At 38.1% G+C, this 17,203-nt stretch overlaps 2 protein-coding genes across 2 annotated transcripts; one reads left to right on the plus strand and one right to left on the minus strand.

Annotated features, from left to right (window-relative positions):
• Positions 1-247: 247 nt before the first annotated feature.
• Positions 248-9,273, minus strand: LOC121388995 (sorting nexin-21-like). Its single transcript, XM_041520580.1, has 3 exons — positions 9,032-9,273; positions 5,424-5,539; positions 248-3,986 (listed from the first exon to the last, which is right to left on the minus strand). Exons 1-3 carry the CDS (start codon positions 9,213-9,215, stop codon positions 3,303-3,305), a joined length of 984 nt encoding a protein of 327 aa, XP_041376514.1. The 5' UTR covers positions 9,216-9,273; the 3' UTR covers positions 248-3,302.
• Positions 9,274-11,953: 2,680 nt separating this feature from the next.
• On the plus strand, positions 11,954-14,144 carry LOC121388547 (zinc finger protein 235-like). Its single transcript, XM_041519927.1, has one exon. It carries the CDS (start codon positions 11,958-11,960, stop codon positions 14,016-14,018), a length of 2,061 nt encoding a protein of 686 aa, XP_041375861.1. The 5' UTR covers positions 11,954-11,957; the 3' UTR covers positions 14,019-14,144.
• Positions 14,145-17,203: the final 3,059 nt, after the last annotated feature.

A 17,203-nucleotide genomic window follows, 5' to 3' on the forward strand; every position in this document is an offset into this window, starting at 1 on the left:
TTCTTTATAAAATTGGTGTGGGAGACAAATTCTTAAGCACGAGCCCCTGAGACATACAATGTATCCCAGTAGTAAATCGCTCGACTGATGTGAGGTCGGTCTAGGATCGATCCTCGTTGGTGGGCCCATTGGGCTATTTCTCGTTCTAGCCAGTGTACCACAACTGGTATATCAAAGGCTGTGGTATGTGCTATCCCATCTGTGGGATGGTGCTTATAAAAGATCCCTTGCTACTAATGGGAAAAGATATAGCGGGTTTCCTCTCTAAGACTATATGTTAAAATTACAAAATGTTTGACATCCAATAGCTGATGATCAACAAATGAATGTGCTCTAGTGGCATCGTTAAGTAAGCTAACTTTAAATTTGGTATCAGCTCACACTAAGAGTGAGTTCTAATAACTCAGTAGGGAAATGTAACGACCCTACAGCTCACACTAAGAGTGAGTTCTAATAACTCAGTAGGGAAATGTAACGACCCTACAGCTCACACTGAGAGTGAGTTCTAATAACTCAGTAGGGAAATGTAATGACCCTACAGCTCACACTGAGAGTGAGTTCTAATGACTCAGTAGGGAAATGTAACGACCCTACAGCTCACACTGAGAGTGAGTTCTAGTAACTCAGTAGGGAAATGTAACGACCCTACAGCTCTCACTGAGAGTGTGAGAGTGAGTTCTAATAACTCAGTAGGGAAATGTAATGACCCTACAGCTCACACTAAGAGTGAGTTCTAGTAACTCAGTAGGGAAATGTAATGACCCTACAGCTCTCACTGAGAGTGAGTTCTAGTAACTCAGTAGGGAAATGTAACGACCCTACAGCTCTCACTGAGAGTGTGAGAGTGAGTTCTAATAACTCAGTAGGGAAATGTAATGACCCTACAGCTCTCACTGAGAGTGAGTTCTAATGACTCAGTAGGGAAATGTAATGACCCTACAGCTCACACTGAGAGCGAGTTCTAATAACTCAGTAGGGAAATGTAACGACCCTACAGCTCTCACTGAGAGTGTGAGAGTGAGTTCTAATAACTCAGTAGGGAAATGTAATGACCCTACAGCTCTCACTGAGAGTGAGTTCTAATGACTCAGTAGGGAAATGTAATGACCCTACAGCTCACACTGAGAGCGAGTTCTAATAACTCAGTAGGGAAATGTAACGACCCTACAGCTCTCACTGAGAGTGTGAGAGTGAGTTCTAATGACTCGGTAGGGAAATGTAACGACCCTACAGCTCACACTGAGAGCGAGTTCTAACGACTCGGTAGGGAAATGTAACGACCCTACAGCTCACACTGAGAGCGAGTTCTAACGACTCGGTAGGGAAATGTAACGACCCTACAGCTCACACTGAGAGCGAGTTCTAACGACTCGGTAGGGAAATGTAACGACCCTACAGCTCTCACTGAGAGCGAGTTCTAACGACTCGGTAGGGAAATGTAACGACCCTACAGCTCTCACCGAGAGCGGGTTCTAACGACTCGGTAGGGAAATGTAACGACCCTACAGCTCTCACCGAGAGCGGGTTCTAACGACTCGGTAGGGAAATGTAACGACCCTACAGCTCTCACCGAGAGCGAGTTCTAACGACTCGGTAGGGAAATGTAACGACCCTACAGCTCTCACCGAGAGCGAGTTCTAACGACTCGGTAGGGAAATGTAACGACCCTACAGCTCTCACCGAGAGCGAGTTCTAACGACTCGGTAGGGAAATGTAACGACCCTACAGCTCTCACCGAGAGCGAGTTCTAACGACTCGGTAGGGAAATGTAACGACCCTACAGCTCTCACCGAGAGCGAGTTCTAACGACTCAGTAGGGAAATGTAACGACCCTACAGCTCTCACCGAGAGCGAGTTCTAACGACTCAGTAGGGAAATGTAACGACCCTACAGCTCTCACCGAGAGCGAGTTCTAACGACTCAGTAGGGAAATGTAACAACCCTACAGCTCACACCGAGATCGAGTTCTAACGACTCAGTAGGGAAATGTAACGACCCTACAGCTCACACCGAGATCGAGTTCTAACGACTCAGTAGGGAAATGTAACGACCCTACAGCTCACACCGAGATCGAGTTCTAACGACTCAGTAGGGAAATGTAACGACCCTACAGCTCACACCGAGAGTGAGTTCTAACGACTCAGTAGGGAAATGTAACGACCCTACAGCTCACACTGAGTGAGTTCTAATGACTCAGTAGGGAAATGTAACGACCCTACAGCTCTCACTCAGAGTGAGTTCTAACGACTCAGTAGGGAAATGTAACGACCCTACAGCTCACACTGAGATTGAGTTCTAACGACTCAGTAGGGAAATGTAACAACCCTACAGCTCACACTGAGTGAGTTCTAATGACTCAGTAGGGAAATGTAACAACCCTACAGCTCTCACTAACCACTAACAACCAACCATTAATCTCTGTCCTGGGCAGACAGGTCGGAGAATCAAGGCCTCATCAAAAACATTATTAGTTTATCATCCAGGGCACTTGAAAATATGTAATGTGGGTAGGTGGCTTTTTAAAAAATATTATATTTCCCCCCACTACCCCTGCTAAATATAAAACTCAGAACTATGTTGACAGGGGTGAAGGTCAGTGAATTGGATTTTAAAATAAGGTGGCAAAGCATAATAATTAATATAGGTGGGGTTTTTTTAAATCTGAATGACATCACATTGCATCCTTCTATTATAACGAGCATTCTGTGATTACTGTTAAAGGAATACATGTCCACTAACAAAATATTATTGGTAGTAAATCTGTTTACTGGTAATAAACTCCCCTAGAAACTCAGGCACTTTGTGCCCTTGATCTCAGTTTTCTCGATTTCAGATCTATGTCTTGAGGCATTGCAAAAACAAAAGTCCAGAAACAAATTTTCGAATCTCCTAAGTTCAAGGGTCATAACTATCACGAAAACTGGGTAAATCACCACGAAAACCAAACTTGATCTGTAAAAGTACATGATCAAGCTATACAAAACATTCTGGAGGCATTGACCGGTAGGGAACTAATGAAACTGGGTGCTTGATGCTTCTGCGGTTTTTATCACTGGATTTGCATGCATCAAGGGGGTTATCTTTTCTTAGAAAAAGAAAAAAACTAATGTAATGCTGATCTGCCATGTATTCGGGGATGATAAACTAATGATTTCGTTTTATGGAGCCTAAGATGTTTGCCCAGGACAGCTTGATTACACCTTTAAATGTAAATACACATGTAAACCAAGTTAAAACGAAATCAGATCTTGCTCATATAGAGCCCTTCAAAAGAATATCCGACACAGGCGAAGACTTTGATTTCACACGCATCCAAACAGACACTGTTGTTTAACAACCTCCTTCAAATCGGGTACTCTATCAATGTCGATGTTCTTCCATTTGTATTGTTCAAGTCTTTTTTCCAAATCTTGCTTATCCTTTCCCAGTGACCAACAGAGGCGCACGTAAAGCTTTACTACCGATATACAAAGATCACTGTTCACGTTTTCATGCTGACATATCAACGCAAACTCCGCGTATCTGCACGCAGACACCAGATTCTCCAGGGAATGATAACACACGATAAGAGCACACAAGATGAAAACCACTTTCCGATGCCTGCCTCCTATCAACTTCTCGGCGATGGGCAGACATTTCTCAAACAGTGGAATTGCTTGTGAGTATTGTTCTTCGCAGAGAAACGCCGACGCAGCTCTAAACTCAGACTGGAAGAAAAAATCGGCAAACTCTTCAGAATATCTCAACTGGTATATAGAAAATATGTGGAAAAGATACTGTTCGAAAGCTCGGCTTCTCCTTGCTATAGTCCGACTGCTGAAATTGCCCAGAAGGACCTTTTTGGGGAAGGCTATATCACTCATCTGACGTGGAAACGCCTTTCTCAGTCTATCGTTGAGCACTGCAAAGTCGGAGTATCTCTTCTCCACTTGTGTCGGAACTTTCTCCACACCATGGTGATGGCTGGCAATCAGAATAGTGTACACCTAAAAAAAATATTTAAAATATTTAAAGAATAACTAACAAGGTACGAGCAATTACAAATTATCTGTCCCGAGTGAATGAATGTTGTAAACCCAAGCCTCTGGTGAGGGAAGGAAGGAAGGAAATGTTTTATTTAACGACGCACTCAACACATTTTATTTATGGTTATATGGCATTGGAATATTAGTTGACGTTAAGTTTTAGCAGAATCCACAAATGCGTAAATAAAACTTTAGCAAGGTCGGCATATCAAACATTCAAAAACTTTGTTGCATTTTTAGGATCGGCTGATCAAAAGAACTTTTGTTATCATTTTGCCGTCACACAACTTGCACTATTTCCAGTTGTAAATGGCCTCAAACATCAAGTGAAGCTGCTTATCATTGATCAGTAGTGACCAGGCCAGGTACAATGAATATATTTAACACTGACAGATAGACAAAATAAAATTTTAATGTTAACGAAAATTATGAAAAACAGTTTATGTATGTGTGTTCATAAATATTATATACATTGTTCTGTTTTCTATGACGCAGTACACTGGCTTTCACAGTGGTGAAGTGTTCTTGATTCTCGGAAACTGTTTACACGATGCATGTTTGTTTATTGTTCTAAGTTCTTTGTTTAAGTAAATTGTACACTATTAATTAATACATATAGGTAATAAATATTTATGTCTCCAAGAGTTTGTCTGATTTTCTTTTAATGTCTTAAATTTAGCTTTTTGTAAGGCCTCGCTAAATTTGTTAATACTTTATGCTCGCAAACATTTCCTGATTTACAGTATGTAATGTTTATTGTTAAATAGGCTGTTACCAAACACAAGAAACGAAATCAGTTTTAATTTTTGGTTTGTGATGTAAGGGAGACAACTCTTCACATACTTTAGTACCAGAGAAAGTAAACAATTTGGACCCTTATTTAAAAAAAAAAAAGAGAAAAAAAGAAGAAGTTTAAAACCCCCCCTAAAACACATACTGTTTGAATTACCAAGGTCTTATTGTACATGTATATATATATATGGTTTTTAATGGAGCATGAATCTAGGTCAGTGGGTAGAATGCTCACCCAATGTATCCCGGTTGTAGGATTAAACTACCTTGATGGACCCATTGGATGTGTGTGTGTGTGTGTGGGGGGGGGGGGTCCTTTCTCAAACAAGTGCTCCACAACTGGTTTATCAAAGGCTTTGGTATGTGCTGTCCTGTCTGTGGGACAGGAAGCATATAAAATCTTTTTTTTTTACTAATGGAAAAATGTGGGTTTCCTCTGAAGATTATACAGTGTCAGAATTAACAAATGTTTGACATCCCATAACTGATGGTTAATCAATTAATTAATCAATCATTTACTCAATTAATTAATCAATGTGCTATAGTGGTGTCATTAACCAAAACAAACTTTTTAACTTCAGCTGATGAACATACTAAATATTTTACCACATAGCTGGATCTTTGGTCTTGGACAACATCTGCTGACGTTACTTCAAAATGAACCTGCGTGCCGCCACCATCTTTGTCTCCTTCGAATGGAATTACATGTGGAGCTTTGGCATCTGTCAAATAAAATAAACAAGCATTCTGAGTGCACTGCTAAACCAATAACAGGGCTTCTAGAATTTTTATAAAATCCACTAGCCATGGGATCAGTGATTTTAAAAATGTATCAGCCACCATTAAAACTTCACTAGCCCTACTCTACTTGATTAATACAATTTTACTAAATAATAGTAATAATCGGATATGCCACCTAAAGAGGGAGATCTAACTTACATTAGGGAATTGGGGTGGGGGTGGGGGCTAGATATTCATATTTACAAAATGGATTTGACTGCAATATTTGACGGAAAAAAAATCACTAGCCATCGGCATGGCAATAGTAGTTATTTACTAGCCAAAGATTGAATATCACTAGCCATGGGAGTGTGGCTACCATAATTTAGAATCCCTGCAATATTTGTTCCCTATCAAGTCCAACAAATGTTAACCAGTACCAACATTACACGAAGAAATCTGAAACCTCTTTGCAAAAAGAACCTGCGCTGTACTTTCTTGTGGTAACGTAGAGCCAAGTGTGTGGCCATGTGACACGTAGTTACTGGTTAACTTGTAAGTTTAATGTCATGACTGTACTTGGGAATTAGATTTCAGAAAAAAATTGTATTTCAGACACAACAGCTTGCGACCATTTGGTTTTCGATGAATGCCAAAGCATTGGTTCCTCTATCTTTCCCCTACATATCAATATCAATAAAGGGAGGCCTGAAGGTCACTCGATCTACTAAAATGCTATCATGCCCAACCTGGTTTGCCACCATACCGTTCCCATGTTGTACATGTATTCTAAATTGTAAAAATTATAGGGTACCAGACGTTTCAAATTTGACAGGGGTCACGGTTAGTAGACTGTTTTTATTTTGTGTCGAAGCATTATAATAATATAGTTAATTTTGAATTTGAATAAGGTCAGTATTCCAATGACGTCACTTGAATCTCCTTACAATAACCATAAACTGGGTACATAACGTTTCTGTTTTAAGAATGCTGGAAAACTTCCAATGCAAAATTGCTATAGGAAAATGATTTGTTTGAACATTACTAATTAATGCACCTGAATGTTTGAAGAAAATCTGGTGAATAAAAAATTGTACCTTTTACGAAATATGGATTTAAAGTGAAATTACTCATAAGGAGCCAAAATCTTACCGGCTCTGCACAGGGCGGTCTTCCACAGGACGGTTCTGCACAGGACGGTCTATAGTATACGTTGCAGTGACCGGTTACCAGTCGTTTGTCTACACGTGTACTAAGATATGGGGGTGGGTGGAGAGTCAGTAATAATAAAGAAAACATATGTATATTGTGGATAATACTCAATAAAATATATATGTTTATATGTATAACGTGTGCGTGTGTGAGTATTAAACGGCTCTATACAGGTCGTTCCTACACAGAGCGGTTCTGCACCGGACGGTCTATAGTATAGTGTACTAAGATATGGGGGTGAGTGGGTGGAGAGTCAGTAATAATAAAGATAATAATCAATAAATAATGTGTGTATATATATATATATATATATATATAACAAAAAAATTATTAATATAGTGACGACGGCTCTGTACAGGACGTTCCTACACAGCACAGTTCTGCACAGGACGGTCTATAGTATACGCTGCAATGAATGGTTTGTCTACACGTGTACTGAGTTATGGGGGGGGGGGGGGGGGGGGGGGAGAGTCAGTAATAATAAAGAAAACATATGTATATTGTAGATAATACTCAATAAAATATATATATATGTTTATATGTATAACATGTGCGTGTGTGAGTATTAAACGGCTCTGTACAGGTCGTTCCTACACAGGGCGGTCTTGTATTTTATATACTTAGATATGGTGGGAAAATCATTAACATTAAAGGTAATAAATATATATTTTGTATAATACTCAATGCGTTCGTGATGACACCGTATAAAAACATGTATTTACTTTTCCCAATTAGAAAAAATGCAACAAAACACATTCTGATATTTAAAATATTACTTTACTGTTAAAACAAAATTATACGTAATTTCAAAGGTTTTTCTACTGGATTTTTCATGTCGGGCTGCAAGTTATTAACCCTGTAAATAATTTAAATAACTTTAATTAAATACTGTTATGCTTCGTGTGTGTATATATGTATATAGATATATAGATATAAATATATAGAGATATAAATATAGGTATAGGTATAGGTATAGATCTACGGGTATGTATTGTGTTTGATGAAATGAATACTGAGGTGTAGCAACCGGGAATAGATATTGTTTAAACCATATCTTTAATTACAATTGTGAGCTTTAATCTCTCAAGCTATACTTGTCCAGCATTCGATGAGAGAACACGTTTCCCAGTATGTTTTTTTTTTACCTTTTAAAAAGGTTTTTCTACTGGGTTTTTCGTGTCGGGCTGCAAGTTATTAACCTTGTAAATAATTTAAATAACTTTAATTAAATACTGTTATGCTTCGTGTGTGTATATATATGTATATAGATATAGATATAAATATATAGATATAAATATAGGTATAGGTATAGATCTACAGGTATGTATTGTGTTTGATGAAATGAATACCATATCTTTAATTACAATTGTGAGCTTTAATCTCTCAAGCTATACTTGTCCAGCATTCGATGTGTATATGTATATAGATATATTGTACATATTGTATATTGTTTCTGTATAGAATTATGTACGTGTATAGAATTATGTACGTAAATAAATTGATATTGATTTCCATGGTTGTTCACTGTTTTCTTCATTTAATTAACAGTTATCATCAATAAAGTAGCCCAAGTGCTCCCAGAGGGGTGGGTGGTTGTAGGTTATTAACTGAATTGATTACACAAAAGCAGAGTTTTAACTAAAAGGTGGGGGCTGCAGAACTCGCGCGCGCGCTCTCTCTTTCTCTCTCTCTTTCTGATATATATCCAATACACCCGACTTTGATGGTACACAGTATTTTACGCAGATATCACTCCTCTATTAGTAATAGTTAGTGAATTAAATTTGATCTACAAAAACGACGTGTCTATATACGGTAGACAAACGTATTTTACGCAGATATCACTCCTCTATTAGTAATAGTGAATTAAATTTGATCTACAAAAACGACGTGTCTATATACGGTAGACAAACGTTTATATTGTCTAAAGTTAGCAATGTCTATTACTGATATAAACTGACAGAACACAACCAGTCGCACACATAACGAACGTACTGGGTAGCACCGTCCCGTGTAGTGCTGGCTGCAATGACCCATACACATCACGTGACCGTCCTGTGGAGAACCGTCCTGTGCAGAGCCGGCTCTTCACAGGGCGGTAAGCTTTTGGATACGTATCAAATTACTGTAAGATATGCTATAATATATAATATATATTTATTGTGTATGAAGACAAAACAAGGGTCACTTAGGGTGCGTGACACTGACTGTAGTCGACCTTAAACCGAAAGCAACACTTGCCTTGTCCCCGAACCCCCCAAATGACATGTCCAAGCTTTTACCGTTCTGTACAGTGAGAGCATTTTTTGTACTTTCATCATCCCCGATTGACAGATCGAGATGTCCTGAAAATTCGGCTGACAATGAATCTTGTTCGTCTGCTAGAACGAGTTCTTGTGGGTCAGCTTCGGGAAAACGCGTTTGTTTTATGGGTTTCGCACCTAGTTTCTTTAGAAAAGATTCCATTACACTGTTCTAGTTTGCATTTTAAAATGGGTAAATTTAGATGACGAATCAAACACGATTTCATTTCCTGAAACAAATGTAAACTTCCGGTTTCTTGGGACTATTCGGCAGTGAATGAGACATGGCTGCTCCTGATTATCGTTAACTACCACAATATTCCAATTTTGGACTTATACGACTTTAACGACACCACAAGAACACATTGATTATTCAATCATCAGCTGTTGGATATCAAACATTTGATAATTATGGCTCGTAGTCAACAGAGGAAACCCAGTACATTTTTTCTATTAGTAGCAAGGGATCTTTTATATGCACCATATGATGGCATACCTCACAGACAGGATAGTACATGCTACTGCCTTTGATATACCAGTCGTGGTGCACTGGCTAGAACTAGAAATAGTCCAATGGGCCCACCGACGGGGATCGATCCCAAACGGACCGCGCATCAAGCGAGCGCTTTACCACTAGGCTACGTCCCGCCCCTTATAGACCTACGTGCGTGTTCAAAGCAAATTGACTTATCAGTCGATCTTCTGTTGGATGTCTAACATTTGGTAATTTTGACATGTAGTCTTCAGATAAACTCGCAACATCGTTCTATTATCAGCAAGGGACTTTTATGCACTTTCACACAGACAAAACATCATATACCACGGCCTTTGGTATACCAGTCGTGGAGCACTGGTTGAGATGGGGAAAGTGGATTTATCGAGGAGGTTTGATTCTACGACATAAAACAACACTGAATTATAGACATGTAAGTGTTAATTTAAAAAAAAAATTAAATAAATTTCATTAACATCGATAGGAATGGGCCGTTCAGTATAATGCAAACTTTGGCATTTTTTAGGGATTGGTCGACAGATTTAAGTCTATATATTTCTCTTCTCTTCTGTTCTCTCTCTCTCTCTCTCTCTCTCTCTCTCTCTCTCTCTCTCTCTCTCTCTCTCTCTCTCTCTCTCTCTCTCTCTCTCTCTCTCTCTCTCTCTCTCTCTTTAATCTGCAGTCAATGACTAATTTATGTATTATAACTGATTATTTTATGTTTCATTATCCATTGTTGTTGCTTCTTCTATATTGGTTATGTATATATGCTACTATTACCCGGCATCTTATTTACATGACTGTAAAAAATCTAAATTGGGTTTAAACAAGTTTTATTTGTGAAAACAAAATGGGACTTAGCCTATATTAAGACCTCTCCCTACATTTTATAGCGGATACATTTTAAAATACAACAGACCTACTTAGACTTGAACAAAGAAAGAACTTGAAGAAAAAGAGAATGAGTAGGGAAAGAGGTGTGTATGTGTGTGTGTGTGTGTGCGTGTGTATGTGTGTGTGTCGGGGGGGGGGAGTATAGTGAGTAGAAAACTGCAGAACTTTTACATTAGATTGGTGGTGTCTAGCATAAAATGTATGTGTTAACTTTAACAAAAACGTGTAGTAGCAGTTATGAAGTTTGAAGAAGTTTTAATCATCACAATCTGTTTAAAGGGACAGAACCTAGTTTTTAAACACTACAGCATATTTTTCACTATTAGAGCCGTTTATGATCACTGAAATCAAACATTACTTATATTTTATTATTTAAATTATCCATTTCCGCAGAACCGAAGTGCTTCGGGTCAACCTGGTCTTTCTTAATGCGAAAACAGTGCATTTTTTATATTTTTAAAAACGCACGTGCGTCTGAGAAGTTGCGGTTTATTGAAAAGATCGCTGCTTGAATTTGAAATACATTCACCTGACCTCAGAGAAAAGACATGACCATAAAACATATTTTAAAAACATTATTTTACAAAGGTACTACTATTCAAAACAACAACTTATGGGAGAATGGCCCATTTATAAATAATGAATGTAGCGGAAATTTAATTATAAGCTATGAACATTATCAGTAATGCGGACTGATATTAAGTAGTGACCATTGTCCAATATATATTTTGTAGGAAATGTTTTTGTATTACCATGGGCGTACATAGGATTTTGCAAAGGAGGGTTCCAAAATAGATTGCAGAGATATTGGGCATATATTTCTATGTTGAGTTTTGAAAAGGGGGGTTCCAAAATAGATTGCAGAGATATTGGGCATATATTTCTGTTGAGTAAATATAATAATGTCAGATATATTAAATTATAAAAAAAAGAAGCGATTTCGGGGGTGGGGGGGGGGGGTGTGTTCGGTCGAACCCATCGAAACCCACCTCTACCCCCCATGTACGCCCATGATTACATTTGACTTAAATTAATATTTATATATTAAATGTGTTATATAAAATATTGTGTTTGGCTTGAATTAGAATTTGTGTATTAATATGTTACAATATTTATTATTGTTACAAAATATATAATTTCGGACCATATCTATATTTACATATGTTTCTGAGTAAAGCCACGTACCAACAAACCTGAAGTTTGTGATAACTACACAAAACCTCACCTGCAACATATAATATATATATACCGGTCGACTATAGGTTCCTAACCAACTATTATGGTTTTGAACGGTTCGTCTTGGTTATTTGTCGCAACGGGAGCAAACTTCGGGGGACCATAAACTCTTTAAGTCACTATATTAAGTTAATAATACTATATTCTACTGTTGTAAATGATGTCATTTTAAATTTAAATATATTTTATATTTGGTTTGTCGCTGCTTTTATAATGTATTGGAATACTTCAACTCAAATCGCATAACATTTTCTCCAATAGAAACGAACCTCTCCCTTCAAAATGGCGTCGATTGGACGACCAACTGGTCGTTTTCAGGATGTCGAACTGGAAAAAAATATATTGTTGGCTCTTAATGAGCAGAGGAACTCATCTAGATTTTGCGATGTGGTCCTCAGAGTTTCTGGTGAACAAATATATGCACATTCCAACGTATTGGCTGCTGCTAGTCCGTATTTTGGATCATTTCTTGGTCAAGGTGAAGACATTCCTCGGGCATTTTCACAGAAGAATCCACAAATAATTGAAATTCTGATAGATGGCAGTGGGGATGAGCATACTTACGGAGAGGCTGTTGGACGAGTAGTTGATTTTATGTACACAAGTACGATTGAACTTACTGCACAAATTCTGACCCAAGTTTTAGAAATTGCTAAAATAATGCAAATGAAAAAAATAATAAATTTTTGTGAACGCTTTGATGATGGGGAAATGGGAAATTACAATGTACCTGTTACGAAAAATGATATAGCAACAATGACAGACTATATCCATAATTTTAAATACCAAAGTTCTAAATGGCAAAAAGGAAGCTTGGATGCTGAGTTTTCAGACAAGCCAAAACCTGTAAGAAAGCGTGGACGCCCACGGAAGAAACCAGCCGAGAGTGAATCAGAGGATGATACTTTTGGTAGCATTAACCCTGCACAGGATGAATGTAAAGAAAAAATTAACAGTGAAGATGCTGATAGTAACAGTTTAACAGAAATTAAACCTGATCTTGACGAGAAAGACAATGTTGTGCAAGATCTTAACATTACATCTGATCAGAATCAAGAACACACAGGGTTACGGCGAACTCGAGGTAGGAAACCTATCACATCTTTAATGCTGCCTATGAGATCAAGCAGAGTTAAGCGATTGCACAGTTGTTATGGCAAAGACTTTGTTATTCAGCCAATAAGAAGAGGGCGTCGCTCTGGTCTGAAGTCTGTTGAAATTAAAACAGAAAAACAAGTTCCTGAGAATAAGGGTGAAGAAGATAAAGATGACACAGATACAGACTGTGAAACCCGTCAGAAAGAAGGGTTAGAATATACATGTGCAAAATGCAGTTTTGAAACACTGGATTTGCTTGAAATGAGAATACATCGGGAAAGTGAGCATGGGCAGAGACCCAAAACATACTCGTGTAACTGCTGTTCATTTGTTACAAAGAGAAAAAAGCAGTACAAAGAGCATATGGCTTTTCATCTTCATTCCAAATTAATATGTAGCTTTTGTGATTTTAAAGCAGATACCGAAGACACTTTTCACCTTCATCTTGACAAGCACACAGGACCCACACCATATTTTTGTAGACTTTGTGAGGCCAAATTTAAGTCGACCACTCAGCTGAACGTGCATATGCAGAAACACAGAGAAGACAAACCCTACGTGTGCGAACTTTGTTCTGCATCTTTTAGATGGAAGCATGCCCTGAAAAACCATATGATCACTCACAAAGCAACCAAAGATCACCTGTGTGATATTTGCGGATTTGCCACGGCCCACAAGAGTCAACTGAAGGCGCATCATCTGATACACACAGGAGAGACGTTTAAGTGTGATGAACTGGGCTGCAAGTTCCAGGCTACGAAAAAACAGAACTTAAAATACCACATGTTGACTCACACGCACGAAAAACCTCACCAGTGTGAGGTGTGTGGACAGAGTTTCTCGTTGGTCAAGAATATGAAGAGGCACATGTTACTGCACATGGAAACTCGACCATACAACTGTGGGGTGTGTACGTTCTCGTCAACGCGTTACGATAAGCTCAAAGAACATTTACTGAAACAGCATGGAATTGGAGAGGTGCCTGGCAGAAAGCGCAAAATTACAGACTACAGTAATCTGAAAGAACAGGCGAATGGCGAGGAGTTGCCAATAATGGAGATTGTGTCCGAGGAAACTCTACGGACGGCTGCGACAATTGCAAACATCAACATTGTCGATGCTCAACAGGGAGACACGCAGTTTGTGACGAGTGACGGAATTCCAATTATTACACAAGTTCAGTATGCTGAAGTCAGTGATGAGAGTGGATTGATTTCTTATGTAAATGTAGCTTCTGTGGAATAGACAGGGAACATACTTGGAGATTTCTGAAGGTTCTTTGAAATAACTTGAATTCATTGTTTGAAGAACTTTATTCATTTTCAAAATGGTAATAAAGTGTAGTACTGCTATGCAGTACTTAGCAGATTATTACTTGCAGTTTCTTTAACCCTTCAGTTACAAACTGAAGAATACCACACATACATACATGTATGTGTAAAAGCTATCGGTTGAGCAAAATATTTCTTGAGACTGAGGAAAATATCCATTGTTTTTTTATATTTTTAGCATCACAAGACCATGTGCTGGCAACATGAGCTATCGGCTGAACTAAATTCACAAACTGACCAATGGAAATATCACAGCGATATATTCTGACAGTCCCAAAAATTAACTCAGCACTTACAATGTGTGTTCGGTGAAATTGCTGTGATCAAACATTTGAATAAAAAGTGCAGGGCTTCTAGAATTTTAAAAAAATCTATTAGCCTTGGGATCAGTGATTTTAAAACTTTACTAGCCACTATTAAAAATTCACTAACCCTACTTTACTTTAAAGTTAAAATAATTTTACTAAATAATAGTAATAATTAGATATGTCACCTAAAGAGGGAGACAGACCTTAAAAACACTAACACTGAGGCTTGGGGTGGGTTCAGGATATTCATATTTACAAAATAGACTTGACTGTAACATTCAACCTTTTTTTTCACTAGCAGTTGGGCATGGCGATAGTAGTTATATACTAGCCAAACATCGAATATCACTAGCCATGGGAGTGGGGCTACCATAATCAAGAAGCGCTGAAAGTGTCTAGTAACCTTTAGCTCAGCTGATACATGTACCTGCAGCTCCTGTGTGCTGTAAGCTTTAATATTCATCTGCAAATCAGGGAAGTATGTACCTGAGAGAGTGATGGGTCACAGGATCAATCTACCTTGATGGACACTGGGAGTGGTGGGGGGGGGGGGGGGGGGGCATGATGTACATCAAAAGCTGTTGTATGCACTGCCTATGGAACATGCACACACACACACACACATATATATATATATATATAACTTGCTGCAAATGGAAAAATGTAGTAGGTTTTCCCTGAAGACTGAATTACTTGTGATCCAATATTTTTATGTCTAACAGATGATGATTAATTAATCAATATGATTTCATTAAAGAAAGGGGTGGGGGTGGGACATAACCCAGTGGTAAAGTGCTCGCTTGATGCGCAGTTGGTTTAGGACTGATCCCCGTCATTGGGCTATTTCTTGTTCCAGCCAGTGCTCCACAACTGGTGTAACAAAGGTAGTAGTATGTCCTGTCTGGGATGGTGCATATAAAAGATCCCTTGCTGCTGATCGAAGGGAGTGGTGACAGTGGGTTTCCTCTCTACATCTGTGTGGTGCTTAACCATATGTCTGACACCATATAACCATAAATAAAATGTGTTGAGTGCATCGTCAAATAAAACATTTCCTTCCTTCATTAAAGAAAGCAAACATTACTTTAACTGCCTTGAACACTGCTCATTAATTACCACAAAGTTGAAGTTTGTTTTTGTTTAACGACACCACTGAAGGACATTGAGTAATCAATCGTCGACGATTGGGTGTCAAACATTTGGTCGTTATGACTCGTAGTGATCAGAAGAAACAAATTACATTTTTCCTAATGCAGCAAGGGATCTTTTATATGCACTTTCCCACAAACAGGAAAGCACATACCACGGCCTTTGTCCAGTTGTGGTGCACTGGTTGGAACGAGAAAAATAATTACCACAAGTTACAGATCACAATCATGGTATTGCTGATTGCACAATGTACTGGGGTATTTGTTAAATTATATAATAAATACAACAGAAAGTGGCATGGGTTGCAGTTTACAGCAATGCACAAATTAGTAACCTATTAAAACTAACCTCTAGCAAAATCAAAACTGACCTACACATGTACATGTAAATCAGCAAATAGACTGTATGTACAGTACATTATTTATAAAATGTTACTGTATTAAACAAATAAAATGTATTTATTACTTGGTGATACAAACTGGTTTGTCTTTTGTTATAAAATTTGGGATGACTAACTACCAGTTGAGGGACTGACTAACCGATCCTTTTAAGACCTAAAATTTAATTTTTCTGTTTAAAATATTGTTATCTTTATAAACAAGGTGTTTGTTGTCTTTCTATTTCTAGTGTCGGTCTGGGATCGATCCCCGTTGGTGGGCCCATTGGACTATTTGTCGCTCCAGCCAGTGCACCACGACTGGTACATCAAAGGCTGTGGTATGTGCTATCCTGTCTATGGGATGGTGCATATAAAAAATCCCTTGTTCCTAATCGAAAAGAGTAGCCCATGAAGTGGTGACAGCGGGTTTCTTCCCTTAATATCTGTGTTGTCCATCTCCATATAACCGTAAATAAAATGTGTTTGAGTGCGTTGTTAAATAAACCATTTCCTTCCTTCTTATTTCTGGTAGTCCAAACCAGATTTTACCTTTCAATAATTTCTTAAGTACACAAGAAAAAATATATAATATGAAGTAAAATTAAAAGTAATGTTAGTACAAAACTGCAAACACATTGGATATATAAGATACTTTTACAGTAAACAAGGAACTGTATTTAATACATAATTTTAGTCTCCAAAAAGGCTGTGTTAGACAAAAACATTAAAAATGCTGCAAACTCAGGACAGTCTTAGTTAAAATTTCTTTTGTTTTATGACACCACTAGAGCACATTGATTTATTAATCATCAGCTATTGGATGTAAAATATTAGATAATTTTGACATCCAGACTTTGAGAGGAAACTTGCTACATATTTCAATTAGTAGCGAGGGATCTTTTTATATGCACAATCCCACAGACGGGATAGCACATACCTCTGCTGTAGTGCACTGGCTGGGACGAGAAATAGCCCAATGGGCCCACCGACAGGGATCGACCCAAAACCGACCATGCATCAAATGAGTACTATATCGCTGGGTTACATCCCGCTCCCAGCCCATAGAGACGGAGATAATTACTATCATAACATTCAGTGTTTGATTAAACTTTTATTCATTTATGATTGATATGCAGTGCTTCTAGATTATGGTAGCATAATAAAATTATTTATTATTCATACTCGCATGGCTAGTGATATTCAATGTTGGGCTAGTAAATAACTACTATTGCCATGCCCGACGGCTAGTGGAAAAAAAAAAAA

This window comes from Gigantopelta aegis, chromosome 14, assembly GCF_016097555.1.
Source record: "Gigantopelta aegis isolate Gae_Host chromosome 14, Gae_host_genome, whole genome shotgun sequence".
NCBI lineage: Eukaryota > Metazoa > Mollusca > Gastropoda > Neomphalida > Peltospiridae > Gigantopelta > Gigantopelta aegis.